The sequence below is a fragment of the Periplaneta americana genome, chromosome 1 (assembly GCF_040183065.1).
Source record: "Periplaneta americana isolate PAMFEO1 chromosome 1, P.americana_PAMFEO1_priV1, whole genome shotgun sequence".
Taxonomy (NCBI): domain Eukaryota; kingdom Metazoa; phylum Arthropoda; class Insecta; order Blattodea; family Blattidae; genus Periplaneta; species Periplaneta americana.
In genome coordinates, this window is record NC_091117.1 from 100,177,022 (window position 1) to 100,198,097 (window position 21,076).

Consider the following 21,076-nt stretch of genomic DNA (forward strand, 5'->3'; position numbering starts at 1 on the left):
AATGTCATCTACAAGGTCTCGATATCTCAAGATCAGTAACTGTGACTTCAAGAACAATAAAACCCTCTTTGTAAAGAGAAATAAAGTATAATCTGTGTTTTGTTCAAGAACATTAATGTAATTTTAGTGGTTTGTTTATTTAATATATTAATGTATGGTACTATACTCTACATATTGTTTAGTTAGTTTTGATAGCATTATTTAATACATTTAATGAACAACTTGTAAATATTCACTTAAGTTCTTTTATACAACTGTTTTCCTCTTTAACCTTCAAACTTAGGTCGTTATTTGAATAAAAATGTTGTACTTATTTGAGGTGAATACAATGTGGACAAAAAATGTTAGTCTGTAACCATGATCTGTTAGTCTGTAACAAATATACCAGTAAATATATTATGTACAGGTAATCTATTTTGATAATGTGATATGGTATCCTTTGCTATTGAATATACTCTACAAGGTGAAGTATAAAACACATGTCCTAAGATACTTTATGCAGTGAAATTTCTACTTATTTCAACCATTGAATAATCTTGTCCATTCTCTGTTAGTCTGTAACTAAATGTTTAAGATGATCCAGAATTTTTAAACTACTTAAAATACAGCAGGTAAACATCTTATTTCAAAGCGCAAGTTCTTTTCTACCAATTGATATCAAATTCATGGCAAATCACGTGCTTAAGATGCAAAGCACGAATATAGAAGTTTATTAATGTTGTACAAATGTTAGTCTGTAACCATGGAATTGCCCACATACTATTGACTTAAAAGTGTACAAGTTTCGAACTCGGAAAATAATGCCCTCTTTGAGTTCAAACTATCGATATTCTCATTATGTATGCTAATTTTGTCATTATCCCTGCGTTTCCTTTGCAGACCTAAAGTTATTTACTGTATAGAGGCCTGTTATAATCGTACGCGGCTCAAACTCAGCATACATACTCACTCACTGGGTTGAAAGTATGGAATTATACTTCGTGTCATTGGCTTATTACATATTCTAATTTGACGTTTTCCTTGCAATTCTTTCATACTGATACTTGCTCTACTGAATTACATTTTTATGGGGCTCGAACTCTGTTTGCAGTATGGGTATCCACAGCATCGTTTGAACGCGACTCTGGTGTTAAATCTATAAACTACGTCCACGATTTCATACATGAAACCATTACAACTTATTTGCTTTTCTAATACAAGATAGGAGTCTTTCTCTCATCGCTACAATCATATATGCTTAATTTGTTTCACGTGGTACCTTGCGCACGTTCTCCCTAATAATACTTCGGTCATTGGGAGATAACCCAGATTTGTATCTATATTCACCTACGAATCAAAATATGTAAGGCATACCAAAAGCCTAAACTAACCAAACCTAACCTATACCTCATACAAGACCTTGCAAAAACTCATTTTCTATCTATGTACCTACCAAAAAGCTTACACCCAAGGCATGCGATCCCGCCTGTCTGTCGGCCACCACTTTCACAGCAACTTTCCATCCTTATTCCAGTGCGAAATTGGCATCGCTATACATTTGTACCTTAATGTGGTATTGCAATAATACAGAAATACCATACATCATAGATGATCAAATTATGAACTGCGATCAGTTGCGAATCTGTTTACATGCACACTGCACTTATATGCTTCGACTCCACACCAGCACTTACTCGTTCTGTGTTGATGTCTGAATAGTCAGTAGACTACATGTTCATTGCTGATGTACATGCCAGATTACAATGTCGCTCTCCAAGCCATGTACCTCAAGAAAGAGAAAATTTCGTGCACAGTGGGAAGAAGAGTATTTTTGTCTTGTATATGGTGACAATGTGCAATGTCATTTGTTGTAAAGTACTTCAGGGAATCATGCAGTGCAATATAAAATGGCATTACAATTTAATGTCATTCAGAATACAAAGCATTCCAAAGTATGAATTATATTATATTACATACATTATTATATTACATTACAATGTTATATCACATCATATGAAATTGCATTCCATTATGTCATACTTAGTATAGTCGTGGCTATCGTGTACTGGTGGTGGTATGAAGCAGAAATAAATGTCTTGTATTCGCTAATTTCAGTTTAATATTTTAAGTGACATAACTTCAACTTACAGGTCTAAATCGAGCCAAAAAATTGTTGGAACTGAAAGATAGACGTGAAGCAGTAAAAAAAAATACACAAACCATGACTGAAAGAAAAAATTGGAGATTTCAAAGAATCTTACGTCTTTTCAGGAGGACTTTATAAAAACTTGTACCGGTATCATTAAAGTCGCTGACATTTTATATCCACAAAAAGTTGATAATTTTAAAAAACTGTCTCTCTCTCTCGTCCGACAATTACAAGAAAACTTGAATTATTTTCTGTCAATGTAACAACACAGATAGATATAAAATTGAGGAACTTAGTACATTCTTCGCAAGCAGTGGATGAAAGTTTTGTCATCAACAATACAGCACAACTGGCCATATTTGTTCGAGGTGTAGATGAACAATTTAACGTGTATGAGTATCTGCTAGATTTGGTGATGCAGTATTTAGGGCGCGCGATCACACGCACATTTCTACAAGATTTCTCTGAAGATAATCCAGGCAACACCTTACATGCATTTTATGATCGGATAATGGCTTCCTTCCCCCCCGCCCCATAATTTTATATAAAGAAGCCTACTTATACAGTATAAAAGCTTTTAGTAAAGCTGTATTACCTTGGCTATGCTGATTCTTGAACCTTACACTATCATTGATATTTTCTGTAGATTCGAACATATCTTGAGTGCTCATATGAGAAGGGCATTTTTCACTTATAATTTCGGGCGATGTGCTGGCACTGACACGGCTAGCTGTCCCTGCCGTAATAAAATTATATGTAGACATATTGGCTCTACTACTAGACGCTCGAAATTCATCATTCTCACTAATAGGCCTAATACTTATATTGACATCCCTTAGATTTTCACAGATTGCAGTATTCAACTGCAAACTATGTTGTCCACTGCTAGGTTTGTGTTTCTTCGTTGATTTAGATTCTTCTTCCGAGGAAGTGCGTTTCGTTCCATTAATTGCATTTTCTGGAATTACTTTTGTACATTCGGAATCTGATTCAAATGCTCCTTTCAGAAAATCCTATAAAAGAAAAGAAAAATATTTTGTACTTAATAATTTTGCAAAACAATCCCTTCACGTAGGCCTAAATAAGAAAAATTCTAAGAATTACATGTTACAAATCAATGTGTAATAATATACCTCATCCAAATCAAAATCGCCGTCTAATTCAAACATATCTGAAGATATATAATGCAAAATACAAAATATACATATCCATATAATCACAAGTACACCAATACCGCCTGCATCTTTAAACTGCACGTCGGTGTCGCCAACTCGATTCTTAAAATCCCGCTACGAAAACTGTTTCTGCACTGGCAGATATGACAACATTGTAAATTACTATATTGTCAATGTAAATGAGATTATCTTGCCGCTGTGACTACTAAAATCCCCGCTAAATTCCTATATCAACAATACAAATTTCATCAATTTTACTAGCTAAACTAACACTAAAAAACGCCAGACCTAGCGAGAAAACAGCTGAATTGGCGACAATGCCAAAGTTTTGTATGGAACAGAGTGCCCAACTCCAGAAACACGAAATCTGTTACGGAGTTGCCAAAATTCTGCTACATTCCGCTAAGATTGTGGGTACTGAATATATAATATGGAGCAATCATATATTATGTTAACCCTTTCTTACCTATAGATACCATATGGCAATATCTTTAAAACATTTATATACTTGTGTGTTACATATGAAGGTAAATTTTGCTGGATAACTTCTATTTCAATACATTTTCATCAATATAGTTTTGTTTCAAATGTTGCCACTTCCGTAACTTGGTCACTGAATTGGTCCTAATCAAGAGGACTATTAATATGAATACAGCTATTTGTTTCAACATGGATTGATTGTAAATTTAATTTGGGTTAGAAGGAGTTAAGGAATCACAGAAATATGTTTTATTGTGTTTCCTGACATAACTTATAGCCTATTGCTTGAAAATCAGAGATATGAATTGAAATCATTTTATTTCATATTTATTCACAAACGCTTCATTCATACATAGTCAGGGGCGGCTCGTCCATAAGAGCTGCGGAGCTGCAGCACTCACTGCTTTAACGGTTAAACCACAGTCTAATAGACACAGTCACGCAACTCATACGTATAAAATATGCCAACATTTGACAGCTGGCGCGACAGTAGCCCTCTAGCGGCAGGCAAGTTAAAAATGTGAATACTACATATGATAACACATCAGAAAACGAGTTTTGCGTAATTTATTTTATATTTTTATGCTATACAATAAGTGTATATGGTTCTTACTAATTCTACTTTAGAATCCTGGAAGAATTTCACACGCAGTTAATCTACAAGTTTCAGAAGCTGGTAATAAACGTAATTCTTTCTGCTCCTTACAACTGAATCATGGCCCTGATCACGTATCATGGTTTGAAATAATATAATTGTTTGTACGTGGACGGTTAATTCAATTCATTCCTAAATATATTTATAAACCATTGGAACTCTATATTTCCTGTGAGAAGAGTCAAAATTGTAGGGCATATCTCGTAGGGTACATCGCGTGGTGAACTCCTCTCCCTATTTCCTGAGAAATGAACTATTTACCATATCGCAAATTGGGGTAAACTCGGCCGCTGAGGTAAACTTAAAAATAAAAAAGGGGAAGATTTAAACCTTAATTTGACGGACATTGATTTATGAAGTTAATTATTTTTCAATGTTTTTTATTATTACTTTGAGTCGCTAATAGTGCTGATATTATAGTTTAAATTTTTATGGAAAGTTTACCGCATTTTACATTACATTTCCAGTTTTCACACATAAGCTTAATTTTAACTTACCCTACCTATATAATACGTAATTTACATGCACTTACTGTTATTATGACGTAGATGAGAAAGAAATGGATACACAACTTCGTTGAAAAAATTGTAACTTCAATTAACTCAGAAAATGTAGGCCTAATTTTATTTTCAGAGCAGAAGTGGTGTAAGTCAAAAATGGGTAATGAGGGTTAAAGTAAACATTCTGTAAAATACAGCGCAAAGTAGCAGTTAATATTGAATTTATTTAAACTACTAGTAGTCAGTGAATAGCACGAAGGATATATTAATTGCTACTTTGCGCTGTATTTTACAGAATTTTTACTTTAAACCTCATTACCTAATTTTGACTTATACCACTTCTGTCCTGAACGGCTCAAATAATCACTGGTAATGTAAAATCAACACCAATAACAGTCATGCAAATTATTACAGAAGAGATTGCTTTTTATATTAAATTTTAAAAGGCTCTTTTATTTCTTGAGAACCTAATGCGTCTGCCACATGAATTTACACTAACACATCAGAAATTTATCGATAAAATCTGGATTTATTCAAGAAGTGAATATTTTGCAAAACGATTATAATACGCCATGAATTCTTGAAAAAATTAACACCATAATCCCTACTTGAATGCAATATAACATTCAACTTTTGAAAAATATAAAGAAAAAAACACGAATACAAAAATTATGGAATTACTTGCATAAAAAACTGTAGATACATTATCCACAATCGGAATGGTTACACATTTACGCATGATCTCTGCAAAACAAAAATATACTGTAACAGGTATTTACTTTGTTTTTATTTAAACTCTCCTTCCTGACATACAAATAGGTAACTGATAACTAATAAATGTTTTATAGAACACAATACGTAGGCTACCTCAAGAGACCTATATATTATTAGTCCTCTTGGGCTACCTACAGCGTGAATTATAGGTTATGACTGAGTTATGATTTTCTCTTGGTCTTTAGGGAATCTGAAGAACGACAAATTCGGAGACTTAAACTTGTTGTTACTGCAATTTTCGTCATTGCACACATTGCCTTTATTCCGACGCATGATTAAAACGTTATTATAACATCTCGCATACCTTTAAAGCACGTGCTGGCTGTATCAACCCTATGACCAGTGCCTTGCCTGCCGCTTTAGCGCTAGTGTCGTGAATGTTGGCAAAAAAAAAAGTGTTGAAGTTGCGCGACTGTATATATTAGACTGTGGTTAAACTATAAAACGTCTTTGGCTTTGACACGAAGATAAAAATAATATATATTTCAATTTGTAGAAGAATTGTTACAGCTTTTATTGGTAAATGCTTTTTATTTCGTCTGGCCGGGAATATGTACTATTATCTTATGCATAATCTTTTTGCGCGTCGAATATACTGGAATTGACACTGCATTCAAAGTCGTCCTGGGATCTGCAGGGTTGTCAGCTCATACAGAGTGTGTCTTGTTTGGTCAGGGGGTAGAGAGGTGAAGGGAAGCAGAGGGAAACTGCCGCTGTTTAAAACCCATATCTCGCTGCAGTGACTTGCAAACCAGGCCACAAGGGATCTTTCCTCTCCTCTCACACCGCTATTGTAATACTGCGTCAAATGGATTCTCTATTCCCTTGAAACTTAATGACAAAATTTTTATTTTCTTTTCACATACTTAATGTTGTAGAATCTTATCGAGTTAATATAACGAAATTAATATATTATTACGTATATATCCAGCCTCCAGCAGAATCTAATATTTGCCTTAACTCAAAATGATTGCACGAGTAGAATCCTTTTGTAATAGCACGTAAAATACGAAAGAGACTTCTTTTCCAGTTTTAGAAAATTGTTGACCATCAGTATATCTGAGTGTTGCTTTGGTATGACGTCTTAATGCCGTAACTTAACCAATGCAAATGTGCAAGCATGAGTGTGTGAAATTTTATTTTTCTTAACTTTCCCTCGCGGAGAAGATTGATGTAATGAAGTGAAATTAAATGGTCGTCCGTTACCCGACTAAAATCTTACTCAAGCTTCATCCAGCCGAAATAGTGCTTATATGTAAGGAAATATAACAATGAAATTTACACTAAGCATTTGTGGTTACGTGGATGTGAACAAAAAAAATCTGTATTTTGTTTTCCTTGCCTCCTCTTCGGTGGTGATGCTGCATGGACTAGGAGTGGTGTGACAGATTTAGAACATTTGCACCTAAAAAGCAAAATGCACGAATCTTCGCAGTCTCACCTGAAAAATGTTGTTTCATTGGCTATGTTACGCAACTTATAGTGCTGTGCAATTAAGTGAAACGAACAGAACAAACATTCTCAAACATAATCAAGAAGTGAAAAAAAAACGTGAAATTATTTTTTAAAAAATATTGATTGTATCAAATTTTGTGGCCAATATGAACTTCCCCTTAGGGGACATGATGAAAAAATTATTCGAAGGACCCTGATGTGTTTCGTGGGTTGCTACAGTTCGTGAGTAATCAAAACGAGCCTCTCAAAAATCATTTGGAACATGCCACTGTTTAAAGTTATTCTAAGACAATTCAGAATGAACTGGTAGATTGTAAGTTGAGTGTCTGCCGATCTGAAATTCAGACTGAAATCGATGGTATTAGTTTTTCTTAGGGATTAGCAAATGGTCTCTCAGACATCTCCCAACTAAGTCAGGAAGTTTTGGTTTTTCGATATGTAGTGCATTTATTTTTGTCCTATACTTATTAGTAATAGTATCAAGAAGTGAAATTTGTATGTACCGAAATCTACTGCAGCTCTCCCAATCCACAAGTTCACGAGCCGCCACTGTTCATAGTGTTGTCTTTCACTGCAAACCCAGCTTTCTCCAATCTTTCCCTATTTTCTGTCGTTCTATTTGTCTCCGCATATGATCCATACCGGTACATCTTAATGTCATCTACCATCTGATATCTTTTTCTCCCCCAAACTCTTCTCCCACTCACCATTCCTTCCAGTACATCCTCAATAGGCAGTTTCTTCACAACCAGTGACCCAACCAATTCCTTTTCCTCTTCCTGATCAGTTTCAGCATCATTCTTTCTTCGCCCACCCTTTCCAACACAACTTCGTTTCTTATTCTGTCTATCCACTTCGCATCTTATATTCTTCTCCATGTTCATAATTCAAATGCTTCTATTCACTTCTCTTCACTCGTCAAAATGCCATGTTTCTGCCCCATACAATGTCGCACTTCACTAGTCTCTTCTTTAGTTCTTTTTGCAGATGTCCGCTGATTATGTTCGGTTCCTTTCTCTATTAAAAGCTTCCTTGGCCATTGTTATTCCCCTTTTGACTTCCTGACAGCAGTTCATGTTACTGATTATAGTAGGCTACACCCCAAATATCTGAAGCTGTCCACTTGCTCTATAGCCTCATTTAGAATTCGCAAGTTTACCTTCTTTATTTTTCTTCCTAGAGCATGGGCTTCGTCTTATTTGCATTTATCTTCATCCCATACTGCTCATTGCTGTCATTTAGCTCCAGTAGCACTATCCCTTACAAGGGAGGGTTTTCAGAAGGGCATGATGGATTTGGCTGAAAGTGTTAATGTAGACTGATTTAAGGTCTCTCGTTTCGGAATTGCATACTTGTGAAAATACAGCAATTTTAAAAATCTGGATTGCATGTCGTTCTTGCACGCAGCTTGCTCATAACCTACTAGCAGAGAACATTAGAGGCGAGGAAACTTCTTTCTTCCATCCCTGTTAGAAATATAGAAGTGGAATATGTTCACATTTGCAATTAAGACGAAATGGATCATATTTAGGGTGAAATCACCTGTCATGTTCATGCATGATAATGCGAGTTCACCAAGAAATGTTCAGGACACAGCATCTTTTTACAATACAGGCAACTTATAATGGCTACTTCTTCACACTCATCGACACAACATACACTATTTCCCACACACAACAGTGTCTGAAAGAGTTTATTTTTCTTCCTTTATTGTGTCCACTGTTTTGCCAAGCATATATTAACATTTTTTTGTAGACGAGGACAGCAAAACTGATTGTAAACCAGGGGCGTATTTTGCGGACTACCGGGGCTACAGGCGATAGCCCAAGGAAATTACTACAGAAAAAAAAATTATAATATAACATAATGTAATAATTTTGTATTATTAGTTTTACCACAGTAATTAAAATTAAGGTAATCGTTAGATTTATATGCGCTCTCTGCTCTCGAAAAGAAACAAGTTGTCAAGGCGGCATCGCTGGAGAAACCGCTGCTACGTGAGGTAGCCTGTGACCGTTCCGCTAACGCTGTCCTGTCGCACAACTGCCCGTCCCCCTCCCCTTCTGTTTCCATCGTGCAGTGTAGGCGGGTGAGTTGCCGCTCTCGTGATCGGTTTCTTCGAAGGCGCGAAGCAACAATACGCTTAGTACGCTCGCTCATGAATGTGATTGTGTTCTTGCAGTGCAGTATTTTAAATTTGTGATTTGTTCGAGTGTCTAAGAGTTATATTAATTGTTAATTATTAAGTTTTTAATTTCCCGATTAAGTGATATTGTGAAAAATATAGCAGAACAAGTTTCTGGAGAGGTTTGTGTTGAAAATGACTGTGTAATAGAAGGTTTATTAAAAGTGCCTTTTAACCGTCGTACATACAACGAGAAAGTTGAAATTGTGAAAATGGAAAGACCAACTCCTGAGTTAAATTTGTCCATGGACGTAAAAGAAAAACAGCGTGAATACACACGCCATTTCACTTCAACATCATATGGTAAGTGGAATTGGTTGTGTGGTAGTTCTAAACTGTCCAAACTATTTTGCTGGCCATGTTTGTTATTTAGCCCGCGAAACTAATGTGTGGTAAAATGAGGGGTTTTCTAATATGAACTCCCTTCGAACGGCAGTCCTAAAACACGACAAATCAAAAGCTCATATTTGTAGTAGCATGAACTTTGCAAACTTTGGGAGGACAAGAATTGATTTACAGCTAGATAAGCAAAAAGCTCTACACATCAATCAACACAATGATCTTGTGAAAAAACATCGGGAGATTTTACTGCGTCTTATTAACGCAGTCTGCTTTCTAGGAAAACAAGAATTGGTTTTTCGGGGTCATAATGAGAGTGTGGAATCAGACAATAGAGGAAATTATATTGAATATTTAAGTTCCTTAAGTGAATTTGACCATTTACTGGCCAATCATCTTGAGAGTTCAACAGTATTTCGTGGTACTTCTCCTGCAATTCAGAATGACTTAATATTTGCTATAAGTGGGATTATGATAAAGAACATAAAATCTGAAATAGAAGGAACACCTTTTGTGGCCATTGTTTTTGATGAAACAAGTGACTGCTCTAATCAGAGTCAATTGTCCACTGTTTTAAGCGTTGCTTACGAGATTACACAAGCTGGCGCATAGAGCTTGAAAAACGAGTCTGAAGTAGTTCCCTCGTAATGCCAATTCCGCCGCTCGGAGCGCTGTTCTGCCCTATATATTCATAGCAGAACACTTAAAAGACATTGCCATTTGGCACATTTAAAGGACTCACCATTGCTTATTAAATGCTTCGTACAATATTTTATGGACAATAGACGTAATTTGCAAACTTCTACTCCTCAATTATATTACAATAAAAGGCTGTCATTCTTGATATTAAAACATATTACATATAAACTGAGGGACTGTCTGCTCTGTACTTCAGTTCGTACACCAAACATTTCCGGAAATAAATTAACTTGACATCTTACATATACGCACTATAGCCTACCCTTTTCACCTAATATTATTAATATTGTTATTAAATAAGATATTGCAACTAATTAAGGTACTGCATTATCTTTAATTTCCTTGAATTCATAATTAAGCATTTGCAAGAAGGCGTAACTTTTCCCTCTCTAAAAAAATACGAACGTAACAATAATTGAGAAGTATAATTATTACGCGATTTTTTTCTTGCAATGGTGAAAACATTTCTATAGGCCTACTGATTAATCTATTGAGCATAGTAATAATAAACGCTGTAGTATTCTTTTCTGAAGCAAAGATTTTCGCAAGAACTGAAGTGCGACACATGTAAAGATGAGGAAATGTCCCTCTTTCTTTTGGGAAAACTTGTGAAGCCACTACTGGACAATATTGCTAGACATATCCTCACAAAATTACAAACACATGCTAAAAAAAACTTTACATATCCGTATATAATAAAACTAGATATTCTAGATATAATTTGATTCATACGATAACCACCTCAGCCTATTTCGCAGCAGCCATTATTAGTTACCAGTTTGAGGTGCATTACCTAATCTCATACTAACCTTGTTAAGTTCTCTAACCTAATTCACTGATAATTACGTAACAATACACAGGTCTAAAATACAGACAAATACACATTAATTACCTAATAAGTACAGCATGAAGATAATTCATTACTTTTGTCGGTATTTTCTAAAAGAGAAAGGGAAAACAGTAACAACATTATCTTCAATGTTTACATCACGTCGTTCACATTTTCATTAGGCCTATATCAGTAATGCTTGGTAAGTGAAACAATGCATGAAATTATTTTACATTTCGGGTCACATCATTCGAGAGTCGGAAAATGCAATTCGCCACTTTTAACATAGCATTGCTTGTTATATGAGAGAACTTTGACATTTACCTTAACCTATAAAGATACGACCTGTTGGTACAGAGTTCTTCACATAGCAAAACACAGACAATTTTCGAATATAACTTAGCTGAACAAACTTCAAATAACACAGTAATATGCTTGGCATATTTGTAATATTCGTACTCAATGAGTAATGCACAATTAATCGAACTATTTTCATGATGCACAATGCTTTGTAATGGTACTCTTCATCATTTCATAGGGTAGGGAGGCGAACCTAGCGGCAGAAATTGTCATGACTCACAGAGACCTACTCTCGATCGTGCTATGCGCCAGCTTGTGTAATCTAGTAAGCAACGGTTTTAAGATACGTCGACAATACTGCCAATGTGCAAGAACGGTTTATAGGATTCACAAATGTCAGTTCGGACAAAATTGCTGCTGCTTTGTTTCAGCCGTTGCTTACGAGATTATACAAGCTGGCGCACAGAGTCTAATATATACAGTCGCGCAACTTCAACACTTTTTTTCCAACATTCGCGACACTAGCGCCCAAGCGGCAGGCAAGTCACTGGTCATAGGGTTGATACAGTCTCGTTCAGTCAGTACGTGCTTTAAAGGGATGCGAGATATTGTAATAACGTTTTAATCATGCGCCGGAATAAAGGCAATGTGTGCAATGACGAAAATTGCAGTAACAACAAGTTTAAATCTCCGAATTTGTCGTTCTTCAGATTCCCTAAAGACCAAGAGAAAATCATAAATCAGTCATAACCAATAATGCACGTTGTAGGTAGCCTACGTATTGTGTTCTATAAAACATTTATTAGTTATCAGTTACCTATTTGTATGTCAAAGTAGATACCTGTTACAGTATATTATTTTTTTGCAGAGATCATATGTGTAAATATGTAACCATTCCGATTTTGGATAATGTATCTAGAGTTTTTAATGCAAGTAATTCCATAATTTTTGTATTCGTGTTTATTTCTTTATATTTTTCAGAAGTTGAATGTTATATTGCATTCAAGTAGGTATCATGGTGTTAATTTTTCAAGAATTCATGGAGTATTGTAATCCATTTGCGAAATATTCACTTCTTGAATAAATCCGGACTGTGTCGATAAAATTTCTGATGTGTTGGTGTAGATTCATGTGGCAGACGTATTAAGTTCTCAAGAAATAAAAGAGCCTTTTTAAATTTAACATAAAAAGCAGTCTTTTCTGTAATAATTTTCACGACTTAACTGTTATTTGTGTTGATTTTACATTCCCAGTGATTATTTGAGCCGTTCAGAGCAGAAGTGGTGTAAGTCAAAATTAGGTAATGAGGGTTAAAGTAAAAATTCTGTAAAATACAGCTCAGAGTAGCAATTAATATATCCTTCGTGCTATTCACTGACTACTAATAATTTAAATAAATTCAATATTAACTACTACTTTGCGCTGTATTTTACAGAATGTATAATTTAACCCTCATTACCCATTTTTGACTTACACCACTTCTGCTCTGAAAATAAAATTAGGCCTACATTTTCGGAGTTAATATTGAAGTTACAATTTTTTCAACAAATTGTGTGTTCATTTTTTTGTTCTCACCTACGTCATATTAACAGTAAATGCATGTAAATTACGTATTATATAGGTACGATAAGTTAAAATTAAGCTTATGTGTGAAAACTGGAAATGTAATGTAAAATGCGGTAAACTTTCCATAAAAATTTAAACCATAATATCAGCAATATTTGTGACTCAAAATAATAAAGGAAATACCGGTTCTTAAGAAATGAAAAATAATAAACTTCATAAATCAATGTCTCTCATATTAAGGTTTAAATCTTCCCCTTTTTTATTTTCAAGTTTACCTCAGCGGCCGAGTTTACCCCAATTTGCGGTATGGAAAATAGTTAATTTATCAGGAAATAGGGAGAGGAGTTCACCACGCAATGTACCCTACGAGATATGCCCTACAATTTTCAAGCTACTAATTATGACTCTTCTCACAGGAAATATAGAGTTCCAATGATTCATAAATATAAGGATGAATTGAATTAACCTTCCACGTACGAACAATTACATTATTTCAAACCACGATACGTGATCAGGGCCATGATTCAGTTGTAAGGAGCAGAAAGACTTACGTTTATTCCCAACTTCTAAAACCTGTAGATATACTGCGTGTGAAATTCTTCTAGAATTCTAAAGTAAAATTAATAAGGACCATACTATACACTTCCTGTATAGCATAAAATACAAAATAAATTACACAAAACCCGTTTTCTGATGTGTTGTATGTCGTATGCACACTTTTAACTTGCCTGCCGCAAGAGAGCTACTGTCGCGCCAGCTGTCAAATCTTGGCATATTTTATACATATGAGTTGCGCGACTGTATGTGTTAGACTGTGGTATAACCCAAGGATATGAAGCTGTCCACTTGTCCCACGCCTCATTTCGAATTCATAATTTTACCTTCTTTATCTTTCCTCCGATAACCATGGTCTTCGTCATGTTTGCATTTATCTGCATAAGAATATAAATTTTGTGGCACATCCATAAAGAAAGGTAAAGACGAGGGACCAAAAAGAATTTTATAAAATAATCAGAAGAAAGTGAGTGCATTCAGTTTGAAAAATATCAGTCAAACTGAAAATCATTAAAGAATTTAGTCACATCTTGGGCGTAACATCACCACAATAAATTAAGGGAAGATAATAGGTCTATAAGCAATAAAGTTGCATCATTATACATGTTGTTGCACGTTATGTAGGGTAAAGGTTGGTATTACTGTGATACGAGTAATATTGTGATAGTTCTTTTTGAGAATTTATTACAATTTTACTGAACGAGACAAAAGAAAATGGTCGTGGACAATTTGCTGCATAAAACCGGTTCTTCTCTCGTTCAGTAAAATTGTAATAAATTCTAAAAGAAAACTATCACAATATTACTCGTATCACAGTATTACCAACCTTTACTCTATACAATCCTTACGCAAACTATGTTCTTATCTTGCTCATGCACATTTTGACATTACGTAATATGTATTTCTGTATAAATCCCACTCATGAATTTTGTATAAAAATTATAACTTTCATACTGTGTTTATTGTGCAAACATATGTTGTTACAAACGTAACTACACAATGAAACAATAATCTGTGTAAATATGTTCAATAATTCACTACAATAAAATTCTCCCGCTTTAACAGAACATGTGTAGTATACGTAATTTGGATACGATTTGATTCATAATTGTTATCATGAAGTTTACCGTAAATTGAACGACTGAGTAATTGGCACGTTCACTTACCAGACATGTCTCCCATGTTCAGAGAGCAAGAAGTTGGCTACCAAACATTATGCACTTGGCCGGCTGTAGTAGGCATTGAATAAGAGTCACAACTACGTTTTAATGTTATTCCTTTATCAAACTAATATATCGAGGTTATCGACTTGGCAGTTAATTTGCTACACTGAAATAAATAACTTTCCGTGCGTAATAGCATAAAAGTGTTGAGATTTTATAACATTTGCACGTCTACGAAATTAATAAGTAGTACATGTTGCCCGATTTTTGTTAGCTAACTCATGATAAATCTGTGGGTTCACTGCAATTAAGTGTTATTTAGTCTTTATGTCTTCTTAATATGAAAGTTTGTTCAAAATCATAAGTAAATCCAATAAAAAATAAGACAAAACGACGAATTATTTTCCAAGTGTTGAAGATTTCTTGCAATATCAAAAGACTATCTGTATAATTTAGATAGGAAGTACATATGAAGGGTTCAGAGCCATAGTGGGCCAAGCGCCATATATTAAAAATGGAGAAAGCAACGGTTAATTAAGTCATTACCATAATTTAACGAAACATATAGCAAGTAATACAGGGGTATCATTTTATTTTTACTAACATTTTTAATATTAACCTGGCTATATCTTTGGATTAAAGGTCTAGAACCGGAAACACCGCTTGCTCCCCCTTCCAAGACTGGAGTTCGATGATACTGGCGTAAAATACAAATCACTTTACTAGGTATAGGAGGGAAGAAAAGTAGTTCATCCGATTATGTAAACTAGAAAATATCGCAATTTTGAGTTTGATAATTTTCATTAGGTTTTCGTTGAATCAAAATACAATACTGTATTAACACTTAGTATTTTACTCACGAATTGAGATATCCATTCGGACGTATTAATTATGCAGTGTATATTGTACTGTTACAGCACATTAGCGTACAATATGGAGAATGAAGTTAAATTGAAAAATAATCATAATATGGATATTTAAACACATTTTTGAAAATGGTGGCTGTTCATTTCGATACAGGCTTCAGTTCTTTTGTGCATATTATCGCACTATAGATCATTGTACCTAATTCCAATTAACAGTTTCATTCTTCGTACGAGTAACTCATGTTGAAATAATTCTATACCTACTCTATAAAAGAGTACCTTACGTACTGTAAATTTAATCTTCACTTCTGCCCGATCCGGAAAGATAGAATTACTCAGAAATGCTATCTACTGTCCGTTCAAGTGGTTTTGTCGCAGGGTCGTAGAAAAGGGGGGGGGATCACGCGACAGTTAATAACTTAAGGAGGCCCTTTTATTTAAGTTATTTTAAACACTTGTATAATATTACGTAGACGTCCAATTCCTAACAGACATTAATGTTTTCAGAAAAGAGATAAGACAGCCCAGCTACTGGACTTTACAGAGGGACGAACAGAAGCAGGTGGGGGAAACCGGGATGCGACGTAGGCAAATGGATGACAGTACCTGTGAGAAAATATGATTCAATATTAAAAGCCCTTTTGTCACTGGAAAACGCGAACATATTTCTGTAAAGTACTATACTCACTAACTCAGTACTGCATATGCGGCCTTTGTTCTGTGTGGAGACCGATTGGAAGTTTACTAGTAGAAAGGTGTGAGAGTGAAGTATATTAAAAAACTCAGGTACAATAAAAATTGAAGTAAAAATAAAATGATGTCCCTGTATAAGGTATACAAATTAAAACTAAATGATATGTCAATCTTCATTAAACTATGGCACTCACTTAACTTTAACCCTTGCTTTCTCCGTTTTTAATAAATGGCGCTTAGCCCACTATGGCTCTGAATCCTTCATATTGAGTCCACAGTTGTGGAGTAACGGTTTGAACGTGTTACCGTGAAACGAGCGGACTCAGATTCAAATCCTGGTTGGGGCAAGTTACCTGGGTGGCGTTATTTCCGGGAGTTTCAACCGATTGAAGCAGAATTACTGGGTAACTTTCGGCATTGGACCTAGAACTTATTTTGGCATCATTAATTCACATATAACCCATACCAAGCCCAGGTTATGTTCACCTTCACCTCTTACCCCGAGAGAATCATACTCACCTCACAGGGATTCTCTCGTGAAATTTGGACACTCATAGCATATTTTGGATTTTATTTTAAAGACAAAAACGTGTGCATATAATGATAAAATCTTATTAATACAATAATACGAAGTAGATATACAAAATGATTCAAAATCGTTATGCTGAAAGCTGTCTGCAGTTGGGTGTATAAAGAGTATATACCAACGAGTTAGAAAGAGAAAGATATAGAGTGGTCATTGCGCCGCCATGTTTGAAGAAAATTGAACGACCGTCCGCCATGAACTTATGCGCCCAAAACAAAGTGGCCATGGCGATAAGTGACATTAAAATCGTCTGCTGTCAAAATTTCGTTTGCATAAATCAGTTAAACTGAGGTGGAAAAATCTAGTATTTCGTCAAATACGTGCTAGGAACTTAATCTAAACTTATGTACGATAAACTTAAAACACTTGAGCTATTCCTAGAAGGAATGCTTAAAAGAATAACCTAAGCAAAATTGTCATGTAGTATGACAAGAAGTCCTAGCAAATATACTGAAGAAAATGTTAATATTCCTAGGTTCTTTTAAATGCGACCTGCAAGATTGCCTATAAAATTAACGAGTATGATACGGATGATTTTATTAAATAGTTTTCCCAGTCTCTACACGTTGCAAAACTATTTACTATACCATAAGATATAGAATGAAAGTAGGCCCTAACTGTAGTAAACAACCTTTACCGCCAAGCTTGTAACTTGGGTAAAACATGACCAAACACGCTTTCAGTTTTTTTATTACAGTAGAGTATATTTATCGAAATGTGAACGTGAGGCCAACAGCCGGCTGGTCTGTTTGAGCCCTTCAAGGGCTGTGGCACCACAGATTATTATTAATGTATAATTGAGCACCCACGTACAATAATGGGGTAAGTAGTTACGAAATATATTCATACTTACCCCATTATTGCACGTGGGTGCTCAATTATGTTCTTTCATGTCCTTCCAGTCAAAATACTAACAACAATACGACCTACCCCAGAGTTTTGCGTTATTTCGGATGCGAGTGTCGAAATACAATTTTAATATTTGATTGCTATTATTAGGTTTGAAACGGAATTGTAGCGGTTTTATCCGTATTTAGTTTAACTTTATTACTAGTGAACCATTTATTTAATTAATCGTTTGTCTTCGAAATAGGCCTACTTTTTATAAGCTGCAGCTCATCGTCTTCTATAAGCAGTAAGGACAGAAGGAGCAGAAATAAAGGATGCCGGTGTCCAAATGCAATTTTAATATTGTATTGGTTTCACTGGGTCTGAAACGAAATTGTAGTGGTTTTATCCGTATTTAGTTTAAGTACATTACCAGTGAACTATTTACTTTGTTTATGCCCGGAGTTGTTACACATTTATGCATGAAAAAAAAGTGCTGGTATTTAACAAAACTATGGACTTAACTTCATAAAATTTTCATGAAATATGATGTATCAGTTGTCTTTTTCCTTTTGACATTGCAGTTATATGCAGCACACACAACAGGCATGTTTCTTCTTTGTTTTTTTTTTTTTGTAGTACTTAGCTCCGTTATACAACATTGTAAGCAGACGAATTTTTACAAAGGTGGGCGCTTATACTTGTTTTTTTGAAAGATGGGACATGACAGTTCAGCGGCCGAGCTTGGAACTACAGTGCCATATTGCCTATATGGACTACCATGCTGCCAGCTGATGGAATGTAGCAATTGTCGTTAAGATGGCTGACGTTACTGTAAAACATTCATTGACAGTTGACGCGAAGGTAAGAAAACAATTAAAAAATCGACAGAGAATCAAAGACGAAACGTACCAATGCTAACATTATATGCATAATAAATGTCGCCAATAGAGCTATTAAGTACTCACCATGTGCGAACTGTAAGTTTGGCAACTCAACCGTTGTTACCATAGCAACAGGCCTACCACGCTATGTGACATTCAGTTGTTTTTTCGATCGCAACGCTCCTGTCATGTCCAATCTTCAAAAAAAAAAAAAAAAAAAAAAAAAACAAGTATAGTTCAGACACAGTCTAATATATACAGTCGCGCAACTTCAACACTTTTTTTGTCACCATTCACGACACTAGCGCTCAAGCGGCAGGCAAGGCACTGGTCATAGGGTTGATACAGCCAGCACGTGCTTTGAAGGTATGCGAGATGTTGTAATAACGTTTTAATCGTGCGTCGGAATAAAGGCAATGTGTGCAATGACGAAAATTGCAGTAACAACAAGTTTAAATCTCCGAATTTGTCGTTCTTAGATTCCCCGACGACCAATAGAAAATCATAACTCAGTCATAACCTATAATAATCCACGCTGTACGTAGCCTACGTATTGTATTCTATAAAACATTTATTAGTTATCAGTTACCTATTGTATGTCAGGAAGGAGAGTTTAAATAAAAACAAAGTAAATACCTGTTACAGTATATTTTTGTTTTGCAGAGATCATGTGTAAATGTGTAACCATTCCGATTTTGGACAATGTATCTACAGTTTTTAATGCAAGTAATTCCATAATTTTTGTATTCGTGGTTTTTTCTTTATATTTTTCAAAAGTTGAATGTTATATTGCATTCAAGTAAGGATTATGGTGTTAATTTTTTCAAGAATTTATGGCGTATTATAATCCTTTTGCAAAATATTCACTTCTTGAATAAATCCAGACTGTGTCGATAAATTTCTGATGTGTTGGTGTAGATTCATGTGGCAGACGTATTAAGTTCTCAAGAAATAAAAGAGCCTTTTTAAATTTAATATAAAAAGCAATCTTTTCTGTAATAATTTGCACGACTTTTATTGGTGTTGATTTTACATTACCAGTGATTATTTGAGCCGTTCAGAGCAGAAGTGGTGTAAGTCAAAATTAGGTAATGAGGTTTAAAGTTGAAAATTCTGTAAAATACAGCGCAAAGTAGCAATTAATATATCCTTCGTGCTATTCACTGACTACTAATAGTTTAAATAAATTCAATATTAACTGCTACTTTGCGCTGTATTTTACAGAATGTTTACTTTAACCCTCATTACCCATTTTTGACTTACACCACTTCTGCTCTGAAAATAAAATTAGGCCTACATTTTCTGAGTTAATTGAAGTTACAATTTTTTTCAACAATGTTGTGTATTCATTTGTTCTCGCCTACGTCATAATAACAGTAAGTGCATATAAATTACATATTATATAGGTAGGGTAAGTTAAAATTAAGCTTATGTGTGAAAACTGGAAATGTAATGTAAAATGCGGTAAACTTGCCATAAAAATTTAAACCATAATATCAGCACTATTAGCGACTCAAAATAATAATAAAAAAAATTGAAAAATAATGTACTTCATAAATCAATGTCTGTCAAAATAAGGTTTAAATCTTCCCCTTTTTTATTTTTAAGTTTACCTCAGCGGCCGAGTTTACCCCAATTTTCGGTATGGAAAATAGTTAATTTCTCAGGAAATAGGGAGAGGAGTTCACCACGCGATGTACCCTACGAGATATGCCCTACAATTTTGACTCTTCTCACAGGAAATATAGAGTTCCAATGGTTTATAAATATATTTAGGAATGAATTGAATTAACCGTCCACGTACAAACAATTATATTATTTCAAACCATGATACGTGATCAGGGCCATGATTCAGTTGTAAGGAGCAGAAAGAATTACGTTTATTCCCAGCTTCTGAAACTTGTAGATTAACTGCGTGTGAAATTCTTCCAGCATTCTAAAGTAGAATTAGTAAGAACCATATACACTTATTGTATAGCATAAAAATATAAAATAAATTACGCAAAACCCGTTTTCTGATGTGTTATCATATTGTATATTTTATTTAGTAACAACAATGTAATTTATTCGTCACAACAATAATTGCTTTCTACAATTCACCTTAAACGCTCTCGTCAACAATTGGATCTTCACTCACACAGTATTCGTTATAGCACTCCACCGACGACAATGACAATTGACTTGGACTATTACGCACAACAATGAACTGTTAATCTTAACTAATATTTACAAAGCACTATTTACAAATCAGAACTACCAGTTCTCAGTTCACAGTTCTTCTATCTCAGTCACTCGAGTTCACAGTATCTCGAACCACAGACCTTCAGAGACAGTTCACTGTACTCGAACTCGGGTCCCTCCAACTGCGGCCCACTGCACTCGAACTCAGGTCCCTCCAACTGCGGTCCACTGCACT

General features: G+C 34.9%; 1 protein-coding gene across 1 annotated transcript in view; it reads right to left on the minus strand.

Annotated features, from left to right (window-relative positions):
* The window catches only part of LOC138698694 (uncharacterized), a 72,445-nt gene extending 68,857 nt beyond the window's left edge, over positions 1-3,588 (minus strand). The window contains exons 1-2 of the mRNA XM_069824879.1: positions 3,262-3,588; positions 2,724-3,141 (exon numbers count right to left, since the gene is read on the minus strand). Coding sequence (XP_069680980.1) covers positions 2,724-3,141; positions 3,262-3,297 — 454 coding nt within the window. The 5' untranslated portion in view covers positions 3,298-3,588. The remainder of the gene's footprint in view (positions 1-2,723; positions 3,142-3,261) is intronic.
* Between the last annotated feature and the right edge of the window lie 17,488 nt (positions 3,589-21,076).